Source organism: Microcebus murinus, chromosome 5 (assembly GCF_040939455.1).
Source record: "Microcebus murinus isolate Inina chromosome 5, M.murinus_Inina_mat1.0, whole genome shotgun sequence".
NCBI lineage: Eukaryota > Metazoa > Chordata > Mammalia > Primates > Cheirogaleidae > Microcebus > Microcebus murinus.
This window is the reverse complement of record NC_134108.1, coordinates 97604663-97628163: the sequence shown is the minus strand read 5'-3', so window position 1 is coordinate 97628163 and position 23501 is coordinate 97604663. Positions and strand designations below refer to the sequence as shown.

The window sequence follows — 23501 nt, the reverse complement described above, 5'->3', positions numbered from 1 at the left end:
TATACCGGGAAATGATGAAAAGGATTAAAAATGAACAATGTACATAAAAATGCTAAAAGAAAAACTCTAGTGGTGTATTTTCCTGATAACTAAATTCACATCACAAATAGCAGTTTGTAATGAGTATTAATGACTTTGTATCCTTCCCTCTTCTACCGATTTGTTTTTCTTACTGTTTTCTATGCATCCTCACCCATTAAAATCGGTACAGTTGGGTAATGCTGTCTTTGGCATAAAGGTGCTAATAACACATTAGACTGATAATTAAAAGTATCTTATCTCAATCCAGGCTGAAGATGGAGGCTTGTCCCAATCCATTGCTGCTAAAACATTTAGCTGACAATCATATTATTAAAAGAATTATATCAGGAAAGATCCTGAAATTAATAAATTGCTATTAGATGATAAGAATTCCTTAGGAGAGTGTGAGCATATCAAAATTATACTTGACTGTGGCAAAGTCCTCATCATTTAATAACGAACTATTTGTCAGAAGTTAGGCAAAGCATGTATTGTTTATGTGCATTGTTGAGAAGAGAGGTGACGCCATCAGGAGAAGGCAAGGTCTACATATTTCCTCATGCAATAAAAGGTCAAAGATGATCAAAATATTATAGAATTGGGAACAGAATCAGTACAAAAACTATGGGCTTTAGAACCCCACACCTTACCAATAAAAGTCTTGTGCCACTTGCTAGTGTGGAAACATTGGCATGGTATGTAATGTCTTTGAGCCTCAACTTAGCCATTTGTGGTACCATGTTTCCCTGAAAATAACACAGGGTCTTATATTTCCTCAAGAAATATAAGATACTAGGGCTTATTTTCAGGGGATGTATTATTATTTCTGGGCTTAGTAGGAGACCGCTTGCTGAAGCTTTCCCCCTATCCCCTGGTGTTTGTGGGGGGTGAGAGAGGCCCACAGAGCTGAGTAAAATGGCAGCCACAGCTTTCCTCCTTCCCCCTGCTGACACACAATACCTACAGCAGAGTGTCCTGCTCCTCACTTCACTGAGGAAACTTTCCCCTCAAAGCTTCGGCTTGCAGCACACACAGGATGGCCAAGACCTGACAGGGGGAGCCAACCTTGTTGATGGGGCTCCCTGCACCTTTCTGGTCACCTCTGGGATAGTAGCTGTCACAATGGGGCAGATGAGAAGGGCTGCTGGTCTTCTTTACTGCTCCACTACGAAATGCATGGTTTGTGCAGATAGGCTGCTCAGCCACACCCATCACTAGGTCTTAATTTTCAGGGTAGGGCTTCTATTGCACAAATGCTTAGAAATCCTGCTAGGACTTATTTTATGGGTAGGTCTTTTTTTTTTTTTTTTTTTTAATGAAAGACAGTGATATTGAATATGGGTAGGTCTTATTTTCGGGGAAACATGGTATGTCAAAATAGAATACTCTATAGTTAATCATGAAAATTTAATGAACTAATTTCCTTCTTTAAGTTCCCTAAGTTGTGAATTTCTGTTAAGTGAAGGATGCCTTCAGTGTTAAGGTAGAAATATTTCCAACACATTGGCTGAATCTTAGATGTATTCCTGGGCTTTATAAATAATTTAGGCTGGGCGTGGTGGCTGTAATCCTAGCACTCTGGGAGGCTGAGGTGTGGGTGGATTATTTGAGCTCAGGAATTAGAGACCAGCCTGAGCAAGAGCAAGACCCCATCTCTCCTAAAAATAGAAACAAATTAGCTGGACAACTAAAAAATATTTACATAAAAAAAATTAACCAGGCATGGTGGCACATGCTTATAGTCCCAGTTACTCCGGAGGCTAAGGCAGAAGGATTGCTTGAGCACAGGAGATTGGGGTTGCTGCGAGCTGGGCTGATGGTACAGCACTTTAGCCTGGGCAACAGAGCGAGACTCTGTCTCAAAAAAAAAAAAAATTAATTTAGTACATATTTTTTATACATGAGGAAATTGAAACCAAGTGGAGTTAAGTGATTTATCAATATTACATATGATATTAGTGAAAAACATGGGACTAAATGGGTCCTTTCTTTATACTTTTTACTGTTCTATAATGCTCCCTTTGTTTAATTACAGATTCATGTACATTTCTTAAGTTGATTTCAAGGGTTCTTTTGTTCTTTGTAAAACTGATTGTCTTACAGTTCTATTTCGGTTGCTCACATTACTTAACATTGTTCTGGCTAAAAGAATTTCAGTTGCTTTTTTCTTGTCATCACTGCCATTTAGGAACTCCTATTATGATGTTTTTCTTCTGTTGAATCTAGATTCAACAATATTTATTACAAGTATAACCAGGAAATTGGATTTTAGATCTGGAAATAAAAATCTGGAGGCTTGAAAGTATGATCACACATCCTTATTATATAGAATAAAATAAACTTTACTAAAGTAAGGATATTTTATCTGTTTCTCAATTTATGTTTTGTATTTTAGGTGGAAATAGAGAAGCTGAAAAAAGCTGTCTTGTCTTCTTGAGGTGGTGTGGACCAGTGTTCTTAACGTTCCAGGGATTCAGCAGCAACACTATGAACTTCAACTGACTTGTTACTTAACAATAATGAATACTGGTGTTGTGATAAAGAAATATGAGTATATGAACTGTAATATCTATAGAAAAGTAGAGTAAGGGTGAATTTTTTCATATATATATATTTTGTTTTGCCAATATGAAAAAAAAGAGGCCTTATTTCTTACTGTGCTGGGATTGCAAACACTTTTTTTAAATTTGTTTGCTTAAAAATACTACTGAATATGTATAAAAAGGAAAGAAAGTTCACAATAGTTTTTATATGGAAACTTGTAGTATTATTTTTAAAGAGATCTATACTATAAATATGGTAATATCTTTAAAAATCTGTAAGATATAGTATTTGAGAGGGAAAAATTAGCTTTTTAGTAACTATAGTCACTACTTTTTCCATAATGCATAAGGGATATAAAATATGCATATGTGTGTCTGTATATATATTTTTAGTTTTAGCCTCTTACCCAGGATTACACTGTTGTGCCTATTTGTCTGCAGTGCTGTTTATATTTTGGGTGATGAAATAGGAGTTTCTAAGCTATAAATCGGATTATTCATCCATGCATATAGTAATTACTAATGAAGTAATCAAAATAATTTCTTCAACTTTTAGAATATTTTATATTGCTTGCACTAGAGTACTCATAAAAGGAATTTAGTTAAAGTATATTGGATTGTTAACATATTTGGGAAAATATGAACTTTATTTTAAATTCATTAGGTCTAAGGAATCTAATATTATTGTAACCCTTAACTTGTGCCTAGAAGCTACAGCACATGTGAAATATGTAAGCACCAGCTCTATTGCTTTGCTTTTCTGCTTATTTTATAGTTTCAAATGTTACTCATTTCATTATCTTATGATTTAGTTCTTCATGCTCCTCCTCCTCATTTTTAATAATGGTAATATTAGGAAAACAAAACTTTTCAGAACTTCAGTGTGAGATTTGATATTTTGACAAGTTATCATCTTGTGAATACTCAACGTTTCACGATGCATAATTTACCTAATAGACCAAACTAACTCGTGGAGATATTTTGAACTATTACTTAGGCACCAACTTACAAAGAGCATTAGTATGTCATAAAATCTAACATTACAACTTATTTAAAACCAAATATAGTTGACCATATTCAAAATACATTTTCATAGAATGGATGAATTAGTCATTTCTTCAGAGTCACTTATGAAGAGTTGAACATTTTTAAATGTTATATCTATAGGTAATATGTTTAGAAACACAGGTGGGCTTATTTAAAATTTTTAAATTTGAAATTATTTTATTTGCGAAAAAATAGGTTTTAAGCTTTATTATAGCAAATGAGTGTCAGATTTTGAGTACCAATCATCATGCTTTCATTTTTTCTTTTAAACCACTAAACCAATATTCTCCCTTTATATTTTAATCTTATAATACAGAAATCTTGTGTAAATGAAATTTTGTCATGTTTCAAATAAGAGATCTAAAGTAGAAAATAATAGAAATGCCAAAACACAATTACAAAATGTTTACTTTATAACTTTATTAGGTCTTTTGGGGAATGCTAATTATGTATTCAGAATTTGCATTATATCTCTTTAAAGTCTTTGGCCTCTTCTAATAAGGTCACTGCTGAACAGAATTGTTCCTTCCTGTTCTGTTTTTAAATGACTAGTCAAATGAATGATTTTCCTCCTTGTTAAATACATTAAATCTTGGTTCTTTTAATGGCAGTCCTCAGGTAAAAATAAAACATTGTATCCTAGAAATCATCCTCTAGCTTTCTCACTGGAAAATCAATTTAAGTGATTTCTCCCCACCCTAATAATGGGATGGGAGAAGGTTTCAGCAGATTTCAGACTGTTATTGGTCATTTTCTCACTAGTACATACAATCAGGATGGTCATGAGTACTGAAATACATTTAAAATGTTTTGTTTGTGTACTCCTCAGTCAGAATAGAAAAGTAATTGAAGTACCTTGTATATTTTTCTACCCTTGACAAAATAGTAAAGAAAATAAAACCAAATGAACTTGAACTTAAAGGGAAAAATTCCTTTATTCTAGCAATCTTGATATGGGAACTTTTATTCATTTCTATTCTTGAAGTTCATATCACAAAATGATATATAATAATAGCTTTTATTTAGGGGTAATTTTTTTCTACATGTGAGTATAAATAACAGACTAAAGGTGAACAGCATGGAATCTGAATCATTGCCAAATTATTAGTGAATCTATAGTTCTGGTTTCCTATCCTTTGAAACACACAATATTACTTAATTTCCTAATTGTATTTCAATGTTATTTTTTGTGTGACCACTGAGCTTCCATTTTATTGTAAAACAGTTAACTCTTTACAGAATTTAAGTCTGAAGATGTAAAGAGAGAATAGGCCTTGTGTAACAGATGATTCTCTATTTTATGCTTCTTATTGTGATCACAGAAAAAAAATCCAAGTGCTTTCTAGATTTTTGATAAACATTTTATGTGTGCATTTAAACTTGAAATGTATGAGCAGAATGAGACAATCATTTAAATCAAAAATGAGAAGTATTAATAATTTAATGGCCTTGTTTTGCTGTAGCAATAAAATGACCAAGTGCAATGACTTGATTTAATAAAAATCATCTTTTAAAAGTTGCTGCTATGAATATTTTTAGCTATAAAATTTACTCTTATTTTAGCCTGACTTGCTTTCAGTAGCTATTATGTTATGCGGTTGATGTGGTAATCTGACATTCCAAAAAAAAAGGGGGAGGGAGGAATTTCAAAGTAGCATACTTCACTGACATGTTTACAGGTGCTGTATAAAAAGCATGTTTCTTCCTTGAAAAGAAAAAACAATAAAGAATTGTATTGCCAATTGTATCAGTCTTTATTGGTTATTTTTCATTAACTTCAGGATATATGTGTTGCAGAGTATGATGAAAATTATATTACTTTAAATTTTCCAGGTAAAAGGAACAATAAATAGTAAACTAAAAGTTTAAAAGTTCTAGACCTCTTGTGTTTTATTAAAACTTCCTGAATGTATTTTTTTCCATCTGCAACTGTGAGATGATAATTCCTAGCTCACAGGGTTATGGGGAGAATTTGAAATGATTGGTCCAAAAGTCCTCGTAGAGTGCTTGGCATAGAGTAGGTTTTAAAAATTAAGGAAGCTTCTTTTTTATAGGGCATTTTACGGTGATTGATGCAATGAAAATTACATTGATAAGATTGAGGAAAAAGGAGCCATTCCTTTCCTCCTGGTTTGAATACAGCATCCCTTTCTTTGGGGGAGATACTATTTACATTTGCTTTGTTCAAAGGGAAGTTGCTACCATCTTACAGATTCTACCTTCCTGACACCCAGTGATGGGCCCTAGAGAGAGAGTACATGGCTCAAAATTGAGTTATTGAATTACTACAAGAGTTTAAAAATTGGAAACAAAAAGAGCTAGTTTCACCATGGGAGTTCACCAGAGTTATATTTTTCTGTCACCTGGAAAAACCCGATTTGAAAAAACAAAATTGAGTAGAGCATGAAGAGATGAAACAGAATCCAGAAGGACTTTGATTACACAGTCTTTCTGAGCCTCAGCTACTCATAGCTTGGTTCCTCAAGCTTAAACTTGCTAATATGGTTGTTGGGTTTCTGAAATCACAATTGGAAAAGTCCTGATAAGTACAAAAAATAAGATGCAATCAGGAGGACATCAAGGCCCCCATACTCTTGCTGAAAATGTGCTGCATATATTATTCTAGGCTTTCTAGTAGTGTGCTGGAAGATTTGAAACAGAAGGAGTGTAGACTCTAGAATTTAGGTTTAAAGGGACATTAGATTGTCTAATCCAACTCATGTGCAGGTAGGCTTTGAAGATAAAATTTGCAGATTTAGTTCGATTCAAAGAAAAGCCTGTAGCAGTTTAACTCAAATGGATCTGTTAGGCTCTGTTACTTTCCAATTAAGATTCAAGAGAGACTGGGTCTAGGTGCTACAATTTCTTTCTGGATCCTTTTATTTTTATTTTATCACAAATATCGTGAATCTGCTTGTTCCTTATAAGGAAAATAAATTCGGAAATAGACCGTGTTTCCCCGAAAATAAGACAGGGTCTTACACTTATTTTTCCTCAAGAAGACACCCTAGGCTTATTTTCAGGGGATGTGTTGTGTGTGTGTTTTTAAGTACAGTACAACAGGTACAACAATCTACATTTATTCAAATATAGTTAAGTCAAGTTCTTCTAGAACATCATAACTCTCCAAACCCTGAATTCCATCCTGAATTTCTTGCGACTCTATTTCTTTTAGAACCATTGGCCTTAATCTCTCATATGGAGCAATAGAGCTCTCATTGGGGAGCTGTTCATGAGAAGGGCTGCTGGTCGTCTTTACCGCCCCATGAGGAAATGCATGGGTTGTGCAGATAGGCTGCGTAGCCACGCCCATCACTAGGTCTTATTTTCGGGGTAGGGCTTATATTGCACAAATGCTTAGAAATCCTGTTAGGGGTTATTTTATGGATAGGGCTTATTTTGGGGGAAACACGGTATCAGTATTTCTCATATAATGCCAATACTTTTTTCAATCATGGAAGAGAATGTGGTTATTTTGCAGCTATTGAATAGTATTCTTTCCTATTAGGTTCCAAGTGTCCCTTAGTAACTAATTCCAGTTTGCTTAAAATTGTGTGAATAAAGTTATTAGAAGCAAAAGTATTTTAAATGCGTTGAGTAATAATTCTTTAATAAAGGAAATTACGTGTTAACTTTTTGTGGTATTAGTGTTGTAGGGGTGAGGGGAAACTTCAGCTTGGCCCTGGAAAGTTTGCTGAAAGATCAACTCAAAAATAAGGCAGAGAAAGATATTTAATTTGCACTTGGGGAGAGTCACAGAGTGATTACCCAATATCCTAATGGGATCCAGAAATTTATATACCCTCATATTCTAATATGAGGGGTGGAGTAGATGAGGAATATAGGTAATCCTGTTTTGAGGCAATAAATGGTTACTAGGGACGATGAATAGATACTGGGGAGAATTAATGGATGAGGGGAAACAGGTTGATTTAAAAATAAGTCAAATAAACCTGAGAGACAGGTATTGTATTTGAAACGATTTGGGCCAGGTCTGGTTGCATTCTTGGTTTTCTTTCCTGTAATATATGGAGGTAACAGGGAAGGGAAGTTGATTTTTCTTTTTGATGAGTCTGGTTTTTTATGAAGAAAGAGGGAAAGCCCTTTTCAAGGCCTGTTGATCTCTAAAGGCCTTTAATTCAAAATACTCTTTAGACCAAAGAGTGATATTTTGGGGTGAAATTTCCTGAGCTGCTTCAATGTATTTTTAGCAATATCCCTAAACATTAGTTGAACAGAATGCAGATAATTTGATAAGATAGAGTAATGACATTTTTGCTGTCATCGTATCTCCCCCAAACCCACTAAAAACATCAAATGGAATTAAAAATAGGTTTAATAGATTAAAACAGATTTAAGACAAAAACATTTCCTCGCAAATGAAATAAGGAAACAACTGCAATTTATAATAAAGATACCTCCCAAATGCTTTGAGATTTGGAACAGTCTGAAGTCTGACCAGCCTCCTCAGACTTGGGGCCAGATGCAAATTTCTCTGAAAGGCCCATCTGGTCATCTTAGGCCCAAATCCTGTACAGCAGAGTAGCAGGGAAATGTGGAACTGCAGGAGAAGCCACACTAAGTATACGACCTATTAATTTGAAGGCTAAGAACCAAGAGAAGGGAAGACATGCCCTTAGGGAAGACAACAGATTTAATGAGTGTTTTAGATAACTTACTGACTTTATATTTCTCACCCTCCTCCCGCTCCATGGGCTATTCAGTAAATAACTGACTCCATTCAAAGGTGATCAGACATATACAAGTATCTTTATAGATGCATGTGTTATATTCAAATCTATGCCAGAATAAAAGCAATTATCCTGAAGAAAGGGTTGATTAAAGTCCTCTGGTCCAGGAGGAGTAATTAACAAGATATGTAACACCAAGACCTATCTGTTAAGTTATAGAACCTTAAGAATAAAGAATGAATGTTGATCCAAAATGAAATAGAACATTTTAATTGGTTAATCACACCATAAATAATTAGGAAATGTATTTAAGGCTTTACCACTGAAAAAGGCATCGAGCCCAGGTGGGATGATAGCTGTGTTTTAACTGATCTTAAATTACTCTAAGGTATAGAAAAAGATGGAAAACTCCCCAGTTTTTTATGAATCCAGCATAACTTTACTATCTAAACCTGGTCACCATAGATCACTCTCACTTTGTAAAGATTTGGTATCAGGAAACTACATTATATGAAATTATGAGAAAAAGAAAGTGATCACATTGAAAGGCATTTCCTTTTTACTGGGTGTATGGTGGTGAAGAACAATGATAGTTTGGCACTGCTTTGATGCATACTGAGACAATACTCACCATTGCATTTACACCATCAGTGCAAATCTCAGAATGGAAAAACCCAGCATCTTAGTATTATCAATATTATAAATGTAGTTTTGACCTTGTGGACCACATTTTGAGAACTGGTGGCCTAGGAACCTAATATGGTCCCTGGCCTATGGTAGACAAATCAGTAAATGTTTAGTGGATGAATCAATAAATAAATGACAAAAAAGAAGTAGTCCCTCTTTACCCCTTGTCTAGACCCTCTCTTGCCTTTTCTTTCTTCTTTCCTCTTCAAATATTCAAGTATTCAAATTGAACTATCTCCTCCAGATTAACCATTATGCCAATTGCTATAAAAGAGCCATGGTTCCAGGGACCTTGCATTTGGCTCTTACAATGTGTTTAACAGATTTTAGGTACTGGACTTTAGGTGGTCAGTTTACCCTACATTCTATAGTGAACTTATCTTTAAAAATAGGCATCATGTCAAATACCCATAACAAATGTTTGTATTGTGCTTACTGTGTACCCAGTACTGTTCCAAGTAATTGCCACCTTATTTATCTAGCTGTTTATCCTGTCTAATCATCTCAGCAATCTTATGTACTAGGTATTATTATTATCCCCCAAGATGAGGAAACAGGCTCAGAAAGATCAACCAACTTGGCCAAATCACTGAGCTAAAGGCTGAGCCCAGGCAGCCTAAATTGAAGCCTGTGCTCTTGGTCATAAGCTTTATTATGACTTCACCATCTACATAGATAATGTGCAGGAAAGAAGGAGCCTGAATGGGTGATCATCATTTTGTCTAGTGCTACTTCTTTCACTCCTTGTGATCCTTTATATTGTCCGAGTGTAAAATTTCTCCATCAGTAAGAGACTAAATATGAAGTCAATTTTTCACGATCTCGTCTGTTTAGATTTATTTCTCTGTGTGACATGGTTATAGAAGTTAAGATTTTAGGAAACATTCTTCATATCTTAGTGTACATCTTTGCAAAGTTAAAATGATTTTCATGGCTTATTAGCAAAAACATGAGAAACAAACCCTACTTAGCCTCCATAAAGAAATTAAATGACCACTAGATGGCAGTCAAATAAAGCTCTTCTTTTTATTTGTGCCAGTCAAGTACTGGTGGTAGCAGCAAATAAAATCAAAGGGCTCATTGAATTTACCCAGAACTGGGACACAGCCACCCCACTGTCTTAGCCATAGCACTTCTTCCAGAAAGTGCCACACGAAAGAGTGAAAGGAGCTGAGGCCTTAGAATCAGACGGGCTCAAAAAATTAGTAGCTGTGTGAATTTGGCAAGTCACTCAAGTCTTACCACTTTATAAGATATTTAAAGTCATTTTTTCATAAGATATGAAAGAACATATTTTATAAGATATTTAAAGAACATTTTTGCCCCAATTTAAAGTCTTTCCCTCTTGTCATGTACTCAGGGAAGAGAGAGAATGGGGCCCCTGAGCTCTGGGAGAACAATCAGATCAACAGCTACAAAACCCTCATGCTCTTGTTTGTTCCTTTTGTTGGATGTTGATGCCTTAAAGACTCCTTTGAACCCAGGCTGCCGCAGTGCGTTCCAGGCCCTTTTTGACACGTGTTACTTGCTATTACCTGCTCTTGATTTTCTGGGAATGGCTCCTTTTCTCCATTTTGTCCTGCAATGTGCTCCTATTTCAGGTCAAACGAGGAAACAAGCCCCATCTATGGTTAGTTAAGTAACAAGCTCACAAAAGAGTGAGCTTGTGCTTGTGTGGGCTTCTCAAAGAATCTCTGGCTGGGCATCTTGTTTTGCCACTTCTGTCTTCTCCCCAGGGTCCTAGAGTAATTCACACGGAGTTGGATTCTGACAGTGCAGCCCAGAGCAGGTGGCCAGCGTAGGGTGCATGGTGCCATGGCCATGGCTGAAGAAACGAATCTATTTTCAGCTCAGATTCTAAGCAGGAAATACTTTTTATCTCCCCAACGGGATTAAAATGTCCATTTTGTCATGATGACATGACTACAAGGTCAGAGAAGCAGAGAACAGTCTTACCCTGGAAAAAAAAAAAACCACAAGGTCATCTGAGAGACTTTAAACATGAAACAAGCCGTGAGGAGAACTGAGCAAGACATCACACAGCTCTTTCCACTACTAAGTACAATAACAGCCAGCCCTCTGCAGTAAATATGGAGATAAGCGTGGACATCAGTTGGTTTGGGCCCAGGGCTTAGGCAGTATTTTGAACAAGTGACAAAAACCAGTGATTGGGGAGGGGGGTTTAGAAAAAAAAAAACCAAAAACAACAACCAGTGATAATGGCCGGACTTGGTGACTCATGCCTGTAATCCTAGCACCCTGGGAGGCTGAGGATCGCTCAAGGTCAGGAGTTCAAAACCAGCCTGAGCAAGAGTGAGACCCTGTCTCTACTAAAAATAGAAAGAAAGTAATTGGCCAACTAAAAATATATACAAAAAATTAGCCGGGCATGATGGCGCATGCCTGTAAGTCCCAGCTACTTGGGAGGCTGAGGCAGAAGGGTTGCTTGAGCCTAGGAGTTTGAGGTTGCTGTGAGCTAGGCTGATGCCATGGCACTCTAGCTAGGGCAACAGAGTGACACTCTGTCTCAAAATAAACAAACAAACAAAAAACAGTGATTATGGTTCTTCATAGTGATGAAGATCCTGGAGTACGAGGAAAAACAGCAAAGGACACATGAAAGTGTTCAGATGTAGGAGGGACCATTTCCTTAGTCTCACCAAGATTATCACCAATTCCATGGAGGGAGAGAAAGAAACCGAGACTGAAATAAAATAATGTATATTCTTTTTAGTCCATTGCATTTGTGAATGTATATGTAATGCAAAGATGCCTTTATGTTTATTAATTTTATCTTGATCTAAGCCTTTGTTCTCACTGATGGCAGGGAAAAAATATAGTCGTTCAAAAGGAAGAATTTCATCTGGTTTAAATAATAAATTACTCAGCTGGGCGTGGTGACTCACACCTGTAAGCCTAGCACTCTGGGAGGCTGAGGCAGGAGGATCGCTTGAGGTCAGGAGTTCGAGACCAGCCTAAGCAAGAGTGAGACCCTTGTCTCTACTAAAAATAGAAAGAAATTAGCTGAACAACCAAAAATACATAGAAAAAATTAGCTGGGCATGGTGGCACATGCCTGTAGTCCCAGCTACTGGGGGCCTGAGGCAGAAGGGTTGCTTGAGCCCAGGAGTTTGAGGTTGCTGTGAGCTAGGCTGACACCACGGCACTCTAGCCCAGGCAACAGAGCAAGACTCTGTCTCTAAAACCAACAACAATAATAATAATAAATTACTATATATATATAAAATAAGTAGCAATCAAAACAAAGTTCTCTTGGGCTGTTTCTCCCCACTCTAGGGACCTACCTTTGTTCTTAGTGTGGTGTTTATGTATGGGGCACAGTGGGTACATCCTCTTGGCAGCAAGAGGAGGCTGACTTCAGGTCTGTGTGCTGTCCCATAACCCTTCATTGGCCATCCCCTGGGCCAATGGCTCTTAACTAGTCATCTCTGGGCCTCCTGTCTGATGCCCACTGAGGAGTTGTTGGCCCTGCCCGATTCCTTATGGCATCATGCTGATATGCACTTTATTCCCACCAAACCCTCCAATAACTAGTTCTCTGAGGACAGTGATTTTTCCAATAGGTCAATTTTCCCAATAGGTCTTAGAGTTTCCCCATCTCATGCACCCACAAATTTCTGGGTCATGCAGTGCCCTGCCAGGGAGAGACTGTTGTCTAACACCTACCTGATTACACTCCTTCCTTTGCTCTTGCTACTCATTGTTCAGTTCAACATTAAGTAGCAAGCCAGGCCCCTCATGAGGCCTGCTCGGAAGTTTGAAACCCCTCATGACACGTCCTTTGGTTGTGGGTCTCTTCAAGCTCAGCTGTGCGTTTCTGAGCCCCTTACTTCTCTGTCTCCCTTCTCCTCCCCCATTGAGTTTCGACCTGAGAAGATAACTTATGTCTCATCTCTTGCAGCCCTTGCTCTCGCACTCTCTTCCAGGACCCTCCTGTCCAGAACCTGAAAGGCTCTGTATTATTTGCTATTGCTGCTGTAATTGCCAAAAATTTAATGCCATAAAATAATAGAAATGAATCATCTTGTATGTTGGAGGTCAGAAGTCTTGTATGTTGGAGGTCAGAAGTCTGACATGGATCTCGCTGGGCTAAAATCTAGGGGTAGTAGGCTCCAGAAAGGGCTGCGTTCCTTTCTGGAGGCTCTAGGGGAGAATTCATGCCCTTGCCTTTTCCAATTTCTAGAGGCTGCTGACGTATCTTGGTTCATGCTCCCGTCCTCGATTTTCAAAGCCAGCAGTGGTGGGTGGAGTTCTTACTGCATCACATCAACCTTCTTGAGTAGCCACATCTCCCTGACTCTGCCCCCCTCTCCACTTCTGAGAACCACTGTGATTACATTGGGCCACCTGGGTAACCCAGGCTTTCTCTCCCTCTCAAGGGTCTATCTTAATCACATCTGCAAAGCCCCTTTACGGTGGCAATGGCCACAGGGTTGGTGAGTGGTGGATATTATTCTGCAAGCCTCAGGCTCTCTGCTTCTTGTGAAGTTGACATGTTCCTATATCCTAGCCTTCTTTGTCTCGTGCTAGGATATTCTCCCTTCCTTTCTATCTCACAGTGATGTCAGCAAAGCCTCAGGGAAAGAATTCAGCTCACCAGCGAGAGAAAACACTTTTTAGGGGGTGTGTTTCAAAAAATCATCCCCAGTATGAACAGTGACTTGGTCCTGGAATTTTTCTCTTGGGGACTGTGCCACACGCTAGACAAATCCTTTGTAATCTTCATAGACCCCCGAGGTAAAAACAAAACAGAATCAAATAAAACAAAGAACACTTTACATAGTGTTTCATATACAATGGATACCTGGATTAGCTGAATGACACCTTTCTATTATAACCAAGACTCTGGGGCCTCAAATGAGAAGTTCTAGGTAAGCAGAAACTTCATAGTATTATCACCTTGAAAATGGTTTTGCTGTTGTTTTATAGATTTCTTGGTTTTTTTTTTTTTTTTTTTTTTTTGCACTGTCTGTTTTTTATCTGGCATTGTCGGCACGTCTTTCTGTGATCTTCACTATATCACAAATGAGAAGCCAGGAAGTGCCTATCCTAGAATCCCCTCCTTCTGTGGGTTGAAAGGCGAAAGTAAGAGGCTGTTATTCTTCAGGGGCAGTTGCGGGTTCATGGCAGGTAGACTGGGGACAGAGAGGTGGCAGAGCTAGCAGGGCTGCTCCTGGGAACCACGCACACCTGAGCTGCGGGCTGCTGGGCTGGGCCAGCTTCTTGGGAATCCCACGCTTCATTCAAAGCTGTCCTTGGATCCCCTCCAGCATAGCTGTGTCTTCCTAAGCACTTTGTTGCTCTCCTTTCCTCCCTGTGGAGTAATAGGGAGTTATGGAAGGCTCTGTGGTTTGTAGTGGGCTCTTGGGAAACACTTGCTTTGGAACTGAGGGCTGAGATTTTCGGGGACACTTCCTATCATTGTTTGCCCAGCCCTTCTAACGTGTGTAAGACTCCAGTTCCCCAGATTAAAGCCCTTCGTGCTTGCAGTACAGAGAGTTGTTTCTGTTTTCTGAACTGAATCTTGACTGACGAAGGATTCTGTTTTGTTTCGCATCTTTCATTAATTTGAACTGCACTTTTATTGTGAAAACTTGGAAAATATCAGAGCATAAATATTTCCTATAAGCCCACTAACCACAGAAGTGGTAACAACTATAAATATTTTAGTTTGTTTCTTTAAATATTATTGCATGTTCTATGTGTAAATGTATCCTTTTTTTCCCCAAAATAGATGGTACATGCACTTTTGGATATTTTATGACTTCATATTTTATTGATTTTTTTTCACATCATTAGTTATGCCTCAAAACATAAGCTTACATGCTGTAGAATATTCCATTATACGGTTATACTATAGTTAGCCAATTTACTTATTGTTTGACATCTACGTGGATTTCAGTTGTGCACTATAAATAAAATAACATTGTGATAAACTTTATTTTATTTTATTTTTTTAAAAAGAGACAGGGTCTCGCTCTTGCTCAGGCTGGTCTTGAACTCCTGAGTCAAGGGATTCTCCCACCTAGGCCTCCCAGAGTGCTAAGATTATAGGTGTGAGCCACCGTGCCCACCCAAGACTTTTTTATATGAATACCTGGACACTCTCATTCCTTTAAGATAAATTTCTAGAATTGGCATTACCAACTGGTGTGAACATCTTTAATGCTTTTGGTACAGGTGGCCAGTGGTCTTTTCAATAAATTATACTGATTTGCCCTCCACACTGGTCTCTTAACAAGGCTCACATCCATCTGCATGGGCTGTGGGTAGGCTGACCATGCAACCCAGGTTACTCACGAGAGCCTAGTTTACCCTGGATGGTAAACCCTGTGGTAACACTGGCTGTGGACGACAGCGATATAGGTCCATGGGGAGGTAGGGAGGAAAAGGCACATTCATCAGCTAATGCCCTCTGACCCTGATGCTTTGTCCTTGACTAAGCTTCTCCATCCTACCTTGACCTTTTTGTCTTATTAGGATAATTCTTTACCATGAATCATTTGTTTCTTAAGGCTAATAGTCAGCTAGAAATCCTACCTTGTTGGTCTTCTAGATGTGCCTGAAGACAGATGAGATTTGCAAACTGGTACTGTGCATGGCACCTTTATGCCTGACATTTAAAACTCTTCCCAGTATGATCTGTACCAACTTTTCCAGTTTTTTTTCTGTTATATTCATCTTCTACAAGGCATATATGCTCCAGCTACACTACAGCAATAATATTAGTGCTGGAAAAGCTGGCAGTAGAATTGGGAATACTACTATTTCCAATAGTAGTATTAGTTCCCAATAGTGGTAGTTGTAATGAACGATAGCTAACACTTATTAAAGACTTATGATGCAGCCAGGCACAGTGGCTCACACCTGTAATCCTAGCACTCTGGGAGGCCGAGGAGGGCGGATCGCTCAAGGTCAGGAGTTCAAAACCAGTCTGAGCAAGAGCGAGACCCCGTCTCTACTAAAAATAGAAAGTAATTGGCCAAATAAAAATATATAGAAAAAATTAGCCAGGCATGGTGGTGCATGCCTGTAGTCCCAGCTACTTGGGAGGCTGAAGCAGGAGGATCGCTTATGCCCAGAAGTTTGAAATTGCTGTGAGCTAGGCTGATGCCATGGCACTCTAGCCTGGGCAGCAGAGTGAGACTCTGTCAAAAAAAAAGACTTATGAGGTGCCAGGCACTATTCTAATTTTATATGAATTAACTCATATGACCCTGTAAGGCAGGTAACATTATCAGATCCTGTATTTGGCTGCAAATAACACAAATCCAGTATAGTGTTATTTTTTTCTCATAATATTTTATATCAGGGGGCAGTTAGTCCAGAACTCGTGCAATGGCTCAGGGAAGGCTTCAAGGGCTGCATCTTTGTATTTCTGTTGGGCAGTCCTTAGCACATGGCTTTCATTCTTGTGCTTACAAAACGGCATCTGCATCCCAGGTAGAAAGAGGGAAGAGGTGAGGAGGCCAAAGGTGTGTGCATGCTGAGTCCGTTCCCCCTTCCCACTTTCTTTAAATGGGAAAAACAATAACCTTCCCAAAAGCCTCACCCAGCAATTTCAACCGGCATCCCATTTTGGCCAGAGCTCAGTCACATCACCAGGCCTAGCCGCAAGAGTCTGTAGGAAGGCACATATTTTAACCAAGCATGGTGCTACCCTGAAAAAAAATTAGGGCTCGTTAGTAAGGAAAAGAAGGGAATAAATATTGGGTGGACAAATCGCAGCGTCTGCCACAGCTCTACTTACAGAGGAGCAAACTGAGGAAGGGCACGTTAAGTGATTTGCCCAAGTTCACATAGTTGGTAAGTGATGAAATAGGCACGACTTTGTCTTTTAGAAAATCAGGCTCTGGTGCAGTAGGTCGCTATGCTTTGTCAATCTCCCAGCAGCTATGTTCTTTTGCCTCAGAAAAATACACTCCTGCACTTATACACAGAATTTTGCATGCAGTTTAAAGGGTTTTATATATCTCTAAAGCCTTTTAAGAGATGCCTTTTTAGAACCCCCTAAGGTCCTTGGTGGCACTAAATTGAATGGATAAGAACTAAACCTTCTCTTTCTTGGAAGATAAAGTTTTTTTTTTTTTTTTTTGAGACAGAGTCTTGCTTTGTTGTCCAGGCTACAGTGAGTGCCGTGGCGTCAGCCTAGCTCACAGCAACCTCAAACTCCTGGGCTTAAGCAATCCTCCTGCCTCAGCCTCCCAAGTAGCTGGGACTACAGGCATGCTCCACCATGCCCGGCTAATTTTTTCTATATATATTAGTTGGTGAATTAATTTCTTTCTATGTATAGTAGAGACGAGGTCTCGGTGTTCCTCAGGCTGGTTTCGAACTCCTGACCTCGAGCAATCCGCCCGCCTCGGCCTCCCAGAGTGCTAGGATTACAGGCATGAGCCACTGCGCCCGGCCAAAAGATAAAGCTTTGTAAAAGAGGGTCTACAGACAATGCAAGGGGGAAAGTTTGCATTTCAGTATTTTTATTTACTACTAAGTAGTTTTTGCCGCTTTCAAACAGGGAGATAGGAGTAGAGACTGGGATTCTAACCTGTCTGTGTGTTTGTCATCTCAGAGAACTTGAGTAGATTTCATGACACCTTTAGCTCCGTTTCTTCAACTGGAAAATTAGAAATTTGAATTTTAAGAGCTGTTCTAACTTTGTCTATTAAAAACAAAAAGTAGCGTCCTTAGCGTTACCCTTTCTTGCACTTGACGTCGTCTATATGAATAATAAAAATGGTTGTAACTCCTCTTTAGACTGTTACTGTGTTTAATCTCAGAGGAGGACTTCCACATTCAACAAGTCACTGGTGTCCACCAGCTCCTGGAAAGGTAGGGAAGGAAGTGTGCCTAGAAGCTTCCTCCTAGAGCAAAACACAGAGGGCCCCAAGCAGGAACAGCATTATCAACAGAGAATAAAGTACTGAGAGGTGTATCTGGAAGGGAAGTGGAATTGGAGCAGCCAGTACATGTTAAACAACACAGCAAATCAGCTGAAAGAACCAGTCCCTTAGAAGAGAGCAAGGAGGTGGCTTGAGTGGAATCGATGAATATGATGAAAAGGAAATGCTTTACCCCTGGGAGTGATTCACTCTCACAGCCCATTCCAACAACTGGACTCTGGAAATTAGCTAGGTGGCTAATTTAGTGGTAGATAATAACACCGTAGAAGGAAAATAGTAATATTCCTTGCTGATCAAATTTGAGCCCAACAGCCTAGCTAGTGACTACGATGGGAAGTGAGGTTATTGACTACTTAAACAGTAGAGTTGAGGAAAAGTGGGTGGTGAGCAGAGGAGAGGGGATGTAAATTAAAATATGAGGATGAGTTTTGAACTTTAGAAGTAAGTTTTTCTGATGGCTGAGAATTCAAACCCACATACTTTCCCATCCTTGTGTTAAATAGTACTGGAATTGGATATTCTTTCTTGCCTCGATGTGAAATGCCCAAAGCAGGCAAAAATAGCTTAGATATGTGCTCTTCAGGAAATGTTTTCTCTTATAAGATAAAAATCTGAACCTAATAAACTAGCTTATTGTCAAGAGTAACAGCTTGCTCATCAAGCCTTGGTCAAGACCTTCACCATGCTATATCCACCATCTAAGCCATTGTGTCATGAACTCTGCCCAATTCCAACCAGTTCCCCAATTTTTAAGGTCTGAAAACCCCATCAATATCTTCTCTTGACTTCCCTCTTCTGAAACTTACCAAGACCGTAAAGGTGTTATCCTCTCTTACTACGTATAGCAGATCTCATAGACTTAACTTTGCTTGATCAATGAATTTTTCTGGTGATCTTTTGAACAAAGGACATGTCAAAAGTGAAATGTTGCTCTCATGTGTGAAACAAAAGTTTTAATGCGTCTTGTCAGAAATGAGTTCACTATACCCTATCACATTGCCTTTAAGTTCTGTATATGGAGTTAAATGTCAAAATTTCTCAGATATTTTCCAGAATCTTGGGTCTAACAATCCTTGAATTCTTTTTGTCCTTGGAAATTAAAAATAAAAAACTCACAGAAACCTTATTTCCCATATTAGTCCTATGGTAACCCTCCCCCTCTGCCTTTTTCCCTTCCCCTATTCAGAAAGCAGAAGGCGACCTGAATACAGAAGGAGTTTGAAGCCACATTCATTCAAGGATGGTTAAAGTAATTGTGATTGTTAAATTCATTCAAAACCTAACATTTACTGAGTGTGTACAGCTTTTATTTTCCTGGGGGATAAATAAACAATTCCCAAATAAATAAACATGCACTTGATCTTTGGACAACATGGATTTGTATGGGTCCACTTATCTGTGGATTTTCTTCCACTTCTGCCACCCCTGAGACAGCAAGACCAACCCCTCTTCTTCCTCCTTCTCCTCCTCCTCAGCCTCCTCAACTTGAAGATGACCAGGATGAAGACCTTTATGATGATCCACTTCCATTTAATGAACAGTAAATACATTTTCTCTTCCTTATGATTTCTTAATAACATTTTCTTTCCCTTAGCTCACTTTACTGAACAAATACAACATGTAGTATGTATAACATATGAAATATGTGTTAATTGATTGTGTATGTTGCCAGTAAAGCTTCCAGTCAACAGTAAGCAATTAATAGTTAAGTTTTTGGGGAGTCAGAAGTTGTGCACAGATTTTCAACTGTGTGGGGAGCCAGCGCCCCTCACCTCCACATTGTTCAAGGGTCAACTGTAGATATAAATATAAATTGGGATAAATGATTAAGGGGCACGGTAATTTAGGATTGTGGGATTGGTGGGTAGATGGATGGGGGAACAGTTAGAGAGGACGGTCAAAGACGGTCTGCGTGAGAGGAATACTGAAACTAAGATGGAGAGAGGAGAAGGACTGGACCAAGGCGAGGCAGGTGGGGGCTGACGACACAAAACTGAAGGAGGCTCTCACTCTCAGGGTCACACAGTGCAGGGTTGGCACTTTCGTGACCCCTCTCTTTCGTCATCGTAGTCTGGCATGGTGGAGAAGAGCAGTAGCCGGTCCCACAAAGATCGTGGGGTGTGTGCATGTGTGTTGAAGAAGGCAGTGAGGCGAGGGGCTGGGGAAAGGGAGACAGGGAGCTCGGGCAGCAGAAACAGGACATACGAGGCCCAGCGGTGGAAAAGACTTTGGTATGCTTCCAGCGCAGAAGGGCAGCCCTTGTCCGGGGCTGAGAGCAGAGGGACGAAAGGCACAGGCTGGGCCGGTGACTCAGGCGGACCTTATTCTGAGCCCCAAAAGAATAGGTTTTAATCTGGGAAATGATATGATTAAATATATGTTTTAGAGGATTTCTGAAAACAAAAACAAAAAACAGGCTGAAATGGGGCAAAGGTGAGAGCAGGGAGACCAGTCAGAAAGCGTCTGTGTTGGTTCAGGCCAGAGAGGAAGCTGGCCTGGGTGGGACAGAGATATGGTCACGTGATGGCGGAGATATGTTCTGAGACACGTGTCATGGGTGATTTGGTCATTGTGTGAACGCCACAGTGTACCTGCACAGACCTAGATGGTGCAGCCCACTACACACCTGGGCTGCACGCAGCAGCCTCTTGCTCCTACACCACACACCTGTGCAGCGAGCGACTGCACTGAGGATCGCAGGCAATCGTGGTGCAATGGTAAGTGTCCGTGTATCAAATTATCCCTAAACACAGAACAGGTACAGTCACAGTACACTGTTATAATCTTCGATTATAATCTTGACTGACAGGTCATTATGCAACTCATGACTGTATAAAGAATTGGACAAATTCAAGATATATTTTGGGGCAAAAAGCACAACTTGCTGATATGTGAATATGGAGCTTAGAAGAGAAATGTGGCCGGGAGCTAAGGTATGGAAGTGGGTGAGCTCCTGTAGGGAAAGAGAAAGAGGACAAGCGGGCGCAGTGGAGAGGGGAGGGGAAAGGCAGGGAAAGGGTTTGGGAGATGCTAGCACAGTAGACATCTGGTAGAGAAGAGACCAGAGAGGAAACAGGACAGTGGAGTGCACATGGATATAAGAAGGGGGGTGTTTCAGTAACCCCAATGCCTGTCGACGGATAAATAGGTAAGGAGAACGCAGTCTATAGATACAATGGAATATTACTCAGCCTTCAAAAAGAAAGAAAATCCTAAAATATGTCACAGCATGGATGAGCATTGAGGACATTATGCTAAGTCAAAAAGCCAGTCACGGCCAGGCTCAGTGGCTCACGCCTATAATCCTAGCACTCTGGGAGGCTGAGGTGGGAGGATCGCTTGAGCTCAGGAGTTCACGACTAGCCTGAGCAAGAGTGAGACCCGTTCTCTACTAAAAAAACAGGAAAAATTAGATGGATGTGGTGGTGCACGCCTGTAATCCCAGCTTCCCAGGAGGCTGAGGCAGGAGGATCACTTGAGCCCAGGAATTGGAGGTTGAAGTGAGAGCTATGGTGATGCCACTGCACTCTAGCCAGGGTGACAAAAATGAAACTCTGTCCAAAAAAAAAAAAAAATGCCAGTCACAAAAGGACAAAATACTATGTGATTCCACTTATATGCAGTATTAAAAGTAGTCAGATTCATAGAAATTGAAATTAGAAAGCTGGTGGCCAGAGGCTGGATGAGGGGGGGGAATGGGGAGTTGTTTGGTTTTCCATGAAAAAGTTCTAGAGGTCTGTTGTACAACAATATGAATATACTTAACACTGCTGAACTGTACACTTAAAAATGATTAAGAGGGTAAATTTTATGTTATGTATTTTTTTTAACCACAATTAAAAAGTAAAAGTAAAAAAATAAAGAGATGTTTTGCAAAAGAGAGACACGGTTAACCGAATTGAGTGCTGCCAAGATAGCAAGCAAGGTGAGAGCAGAGAGTCGCTATGTAGATTTGCTAAGATGGAGAACACTGGTGAGCTTCATGCAACCCGTTTCAGTGGCATGAAGAGGGAGAGAAGTGCAGGGTTAGAAGTGGAGACAGCTGGTGTGGACAGTTACCAGAAGTTTAGCTAGGAAGGAAGATTTGGGGCAGAGTCAGAGAGAGGATTAGGAAACGAGGCAGACTTCTGTTTTGCTTTGCTTCGTCTTAGCAAAGAAGAGACTTAAAAGCATTTGAACGTCAACAGCATGCTCCATTATAGAAGGAGAGATGGGTGGCACAGGAAATAGGAAGGAAATCTAAAGGAATGCAGTGCTTAAGAAAGTCTGAGGAGACAGGGACAGAGCTGCCGTGAAGGGACTGTCTTTACAGGGAGACAGACCTTGCCTCTCGTGTGACAGGAAGGAAGGAACAGAAGGCAGGAGCCCAGTGCAGGTGGGACTGTGGATTTGGAGGGGAGAAGCAGATAGAATTCTCATCTGATGGCTTTGATTTTCTCTATAAAATGTTAGGTGAGGCTGGGGAAATGCTGCATCGGTGTTTTGGAGAAAGCCAATGAATATCATTAGTCATCCAGGATCATGGATAAACGAGCCTCCCGTGCATCATATCAGATTGGACCAGCCGTGTGCAGGAATGACAAGCACAGCCCCTGAGGAGGTCAGCTCTTCTTTACTGGAAGGCTTTCGTCTGGAAGTTGGTCTGCCTGGCCAGTCTCTAAGATCGTTTGCCAGGTTGAGACTCCAGCACAAATTTCTCTTACAGGCTTAACTCTCACGAAACAATAGTTCAGAAGTCCTTTACCAATCGCCTTTGCCAATAAGTGTTCAATATTGGCCGATCATGAGTTATGTCCCAACTGGAGCGGTAGTTATTGAAGAAAGGGTAGAGAACATGTATCTCCATTCATCAAGCATTTATGAATGACCTGCTATATACCAAGCAGTCTGTTGGTTTTAGGAGAAAGAAAAATAAATAAAATTTGAGTCTCTGACCTTGAAGAACTCACAGTCTGCTTTAAGAGACAGACATGAAGGAATTGACACCAGAGGTATTCATTCATCCAGTCGCTTGTGTGGCACATATTTGTTGAGTTCCTACTAAGTGCTGTTCTAGGTGCTGAAAATAGAGCAGTGGAAAAACTACACGGTGCCTGCTTCCATGGCTTTTACCTTCTAGTGGGAGGAGACAATTAACTAATAACACGTCACTCAGCATGATAATTTTGACTAGTGATATATATTAGGAATATAGGGACATACAGAGAATGACTGGGGTGTTACTTTAGACAGAATGTTAAGAGTATAAATCAAGCTATTCTGGCTACAAGTAATGGAAAACCTAAAGGTGGCAAAAACCCTAGGAGCATTAATTGTTTATTTAAAAAGCCCAGAGGTTATTGACCCCAGTGTAGGTTCGGTAATTTAGTGATGTCATCAAGGAAGAAGAGTTTTTCCATCTTTCTACTCCCCCATTCTCAACATATTGATGTTTTCCTCAGGCTTGTTGCCTCAGGGCTGCAAAATGGCTGCCATAGCTGCAGATACTACATCCGCTCACAGGTTTCAAAGCCAGAAGGGAAAAAGGAATGGGGGAATGGGGGCAAGATAACCCTTTTTTCTAATGCAACTCTCTTATTTATCAGTAC

At 39.7% G+C, this 23501-nt stretch overlaps 1 protein-coding gene across 1 annotated transcript in view; it reads left to right on the top strand.

Annotated features, from left to right (window-relative positions):
* CD2AP (CD2 associated protein) overlaps positions 1–5358 on the top strand; it is a 142929-nt gene extending 137571 nt beyond the window's left edge. The window contains exon 18 of the mRNA XM_012744824.3: positions 2417–5358. Coding sequence (XP_012600278.1) covers positions 2417–2458 — 42 coding nt within the window. The 3' untranslated portion in view covers positions 2459–5358. The remainder of the gene's footprint in view (positions 1–2416) is intronic.
* Positions 5359–23501: the final 18143 nt, after the last annotated feature.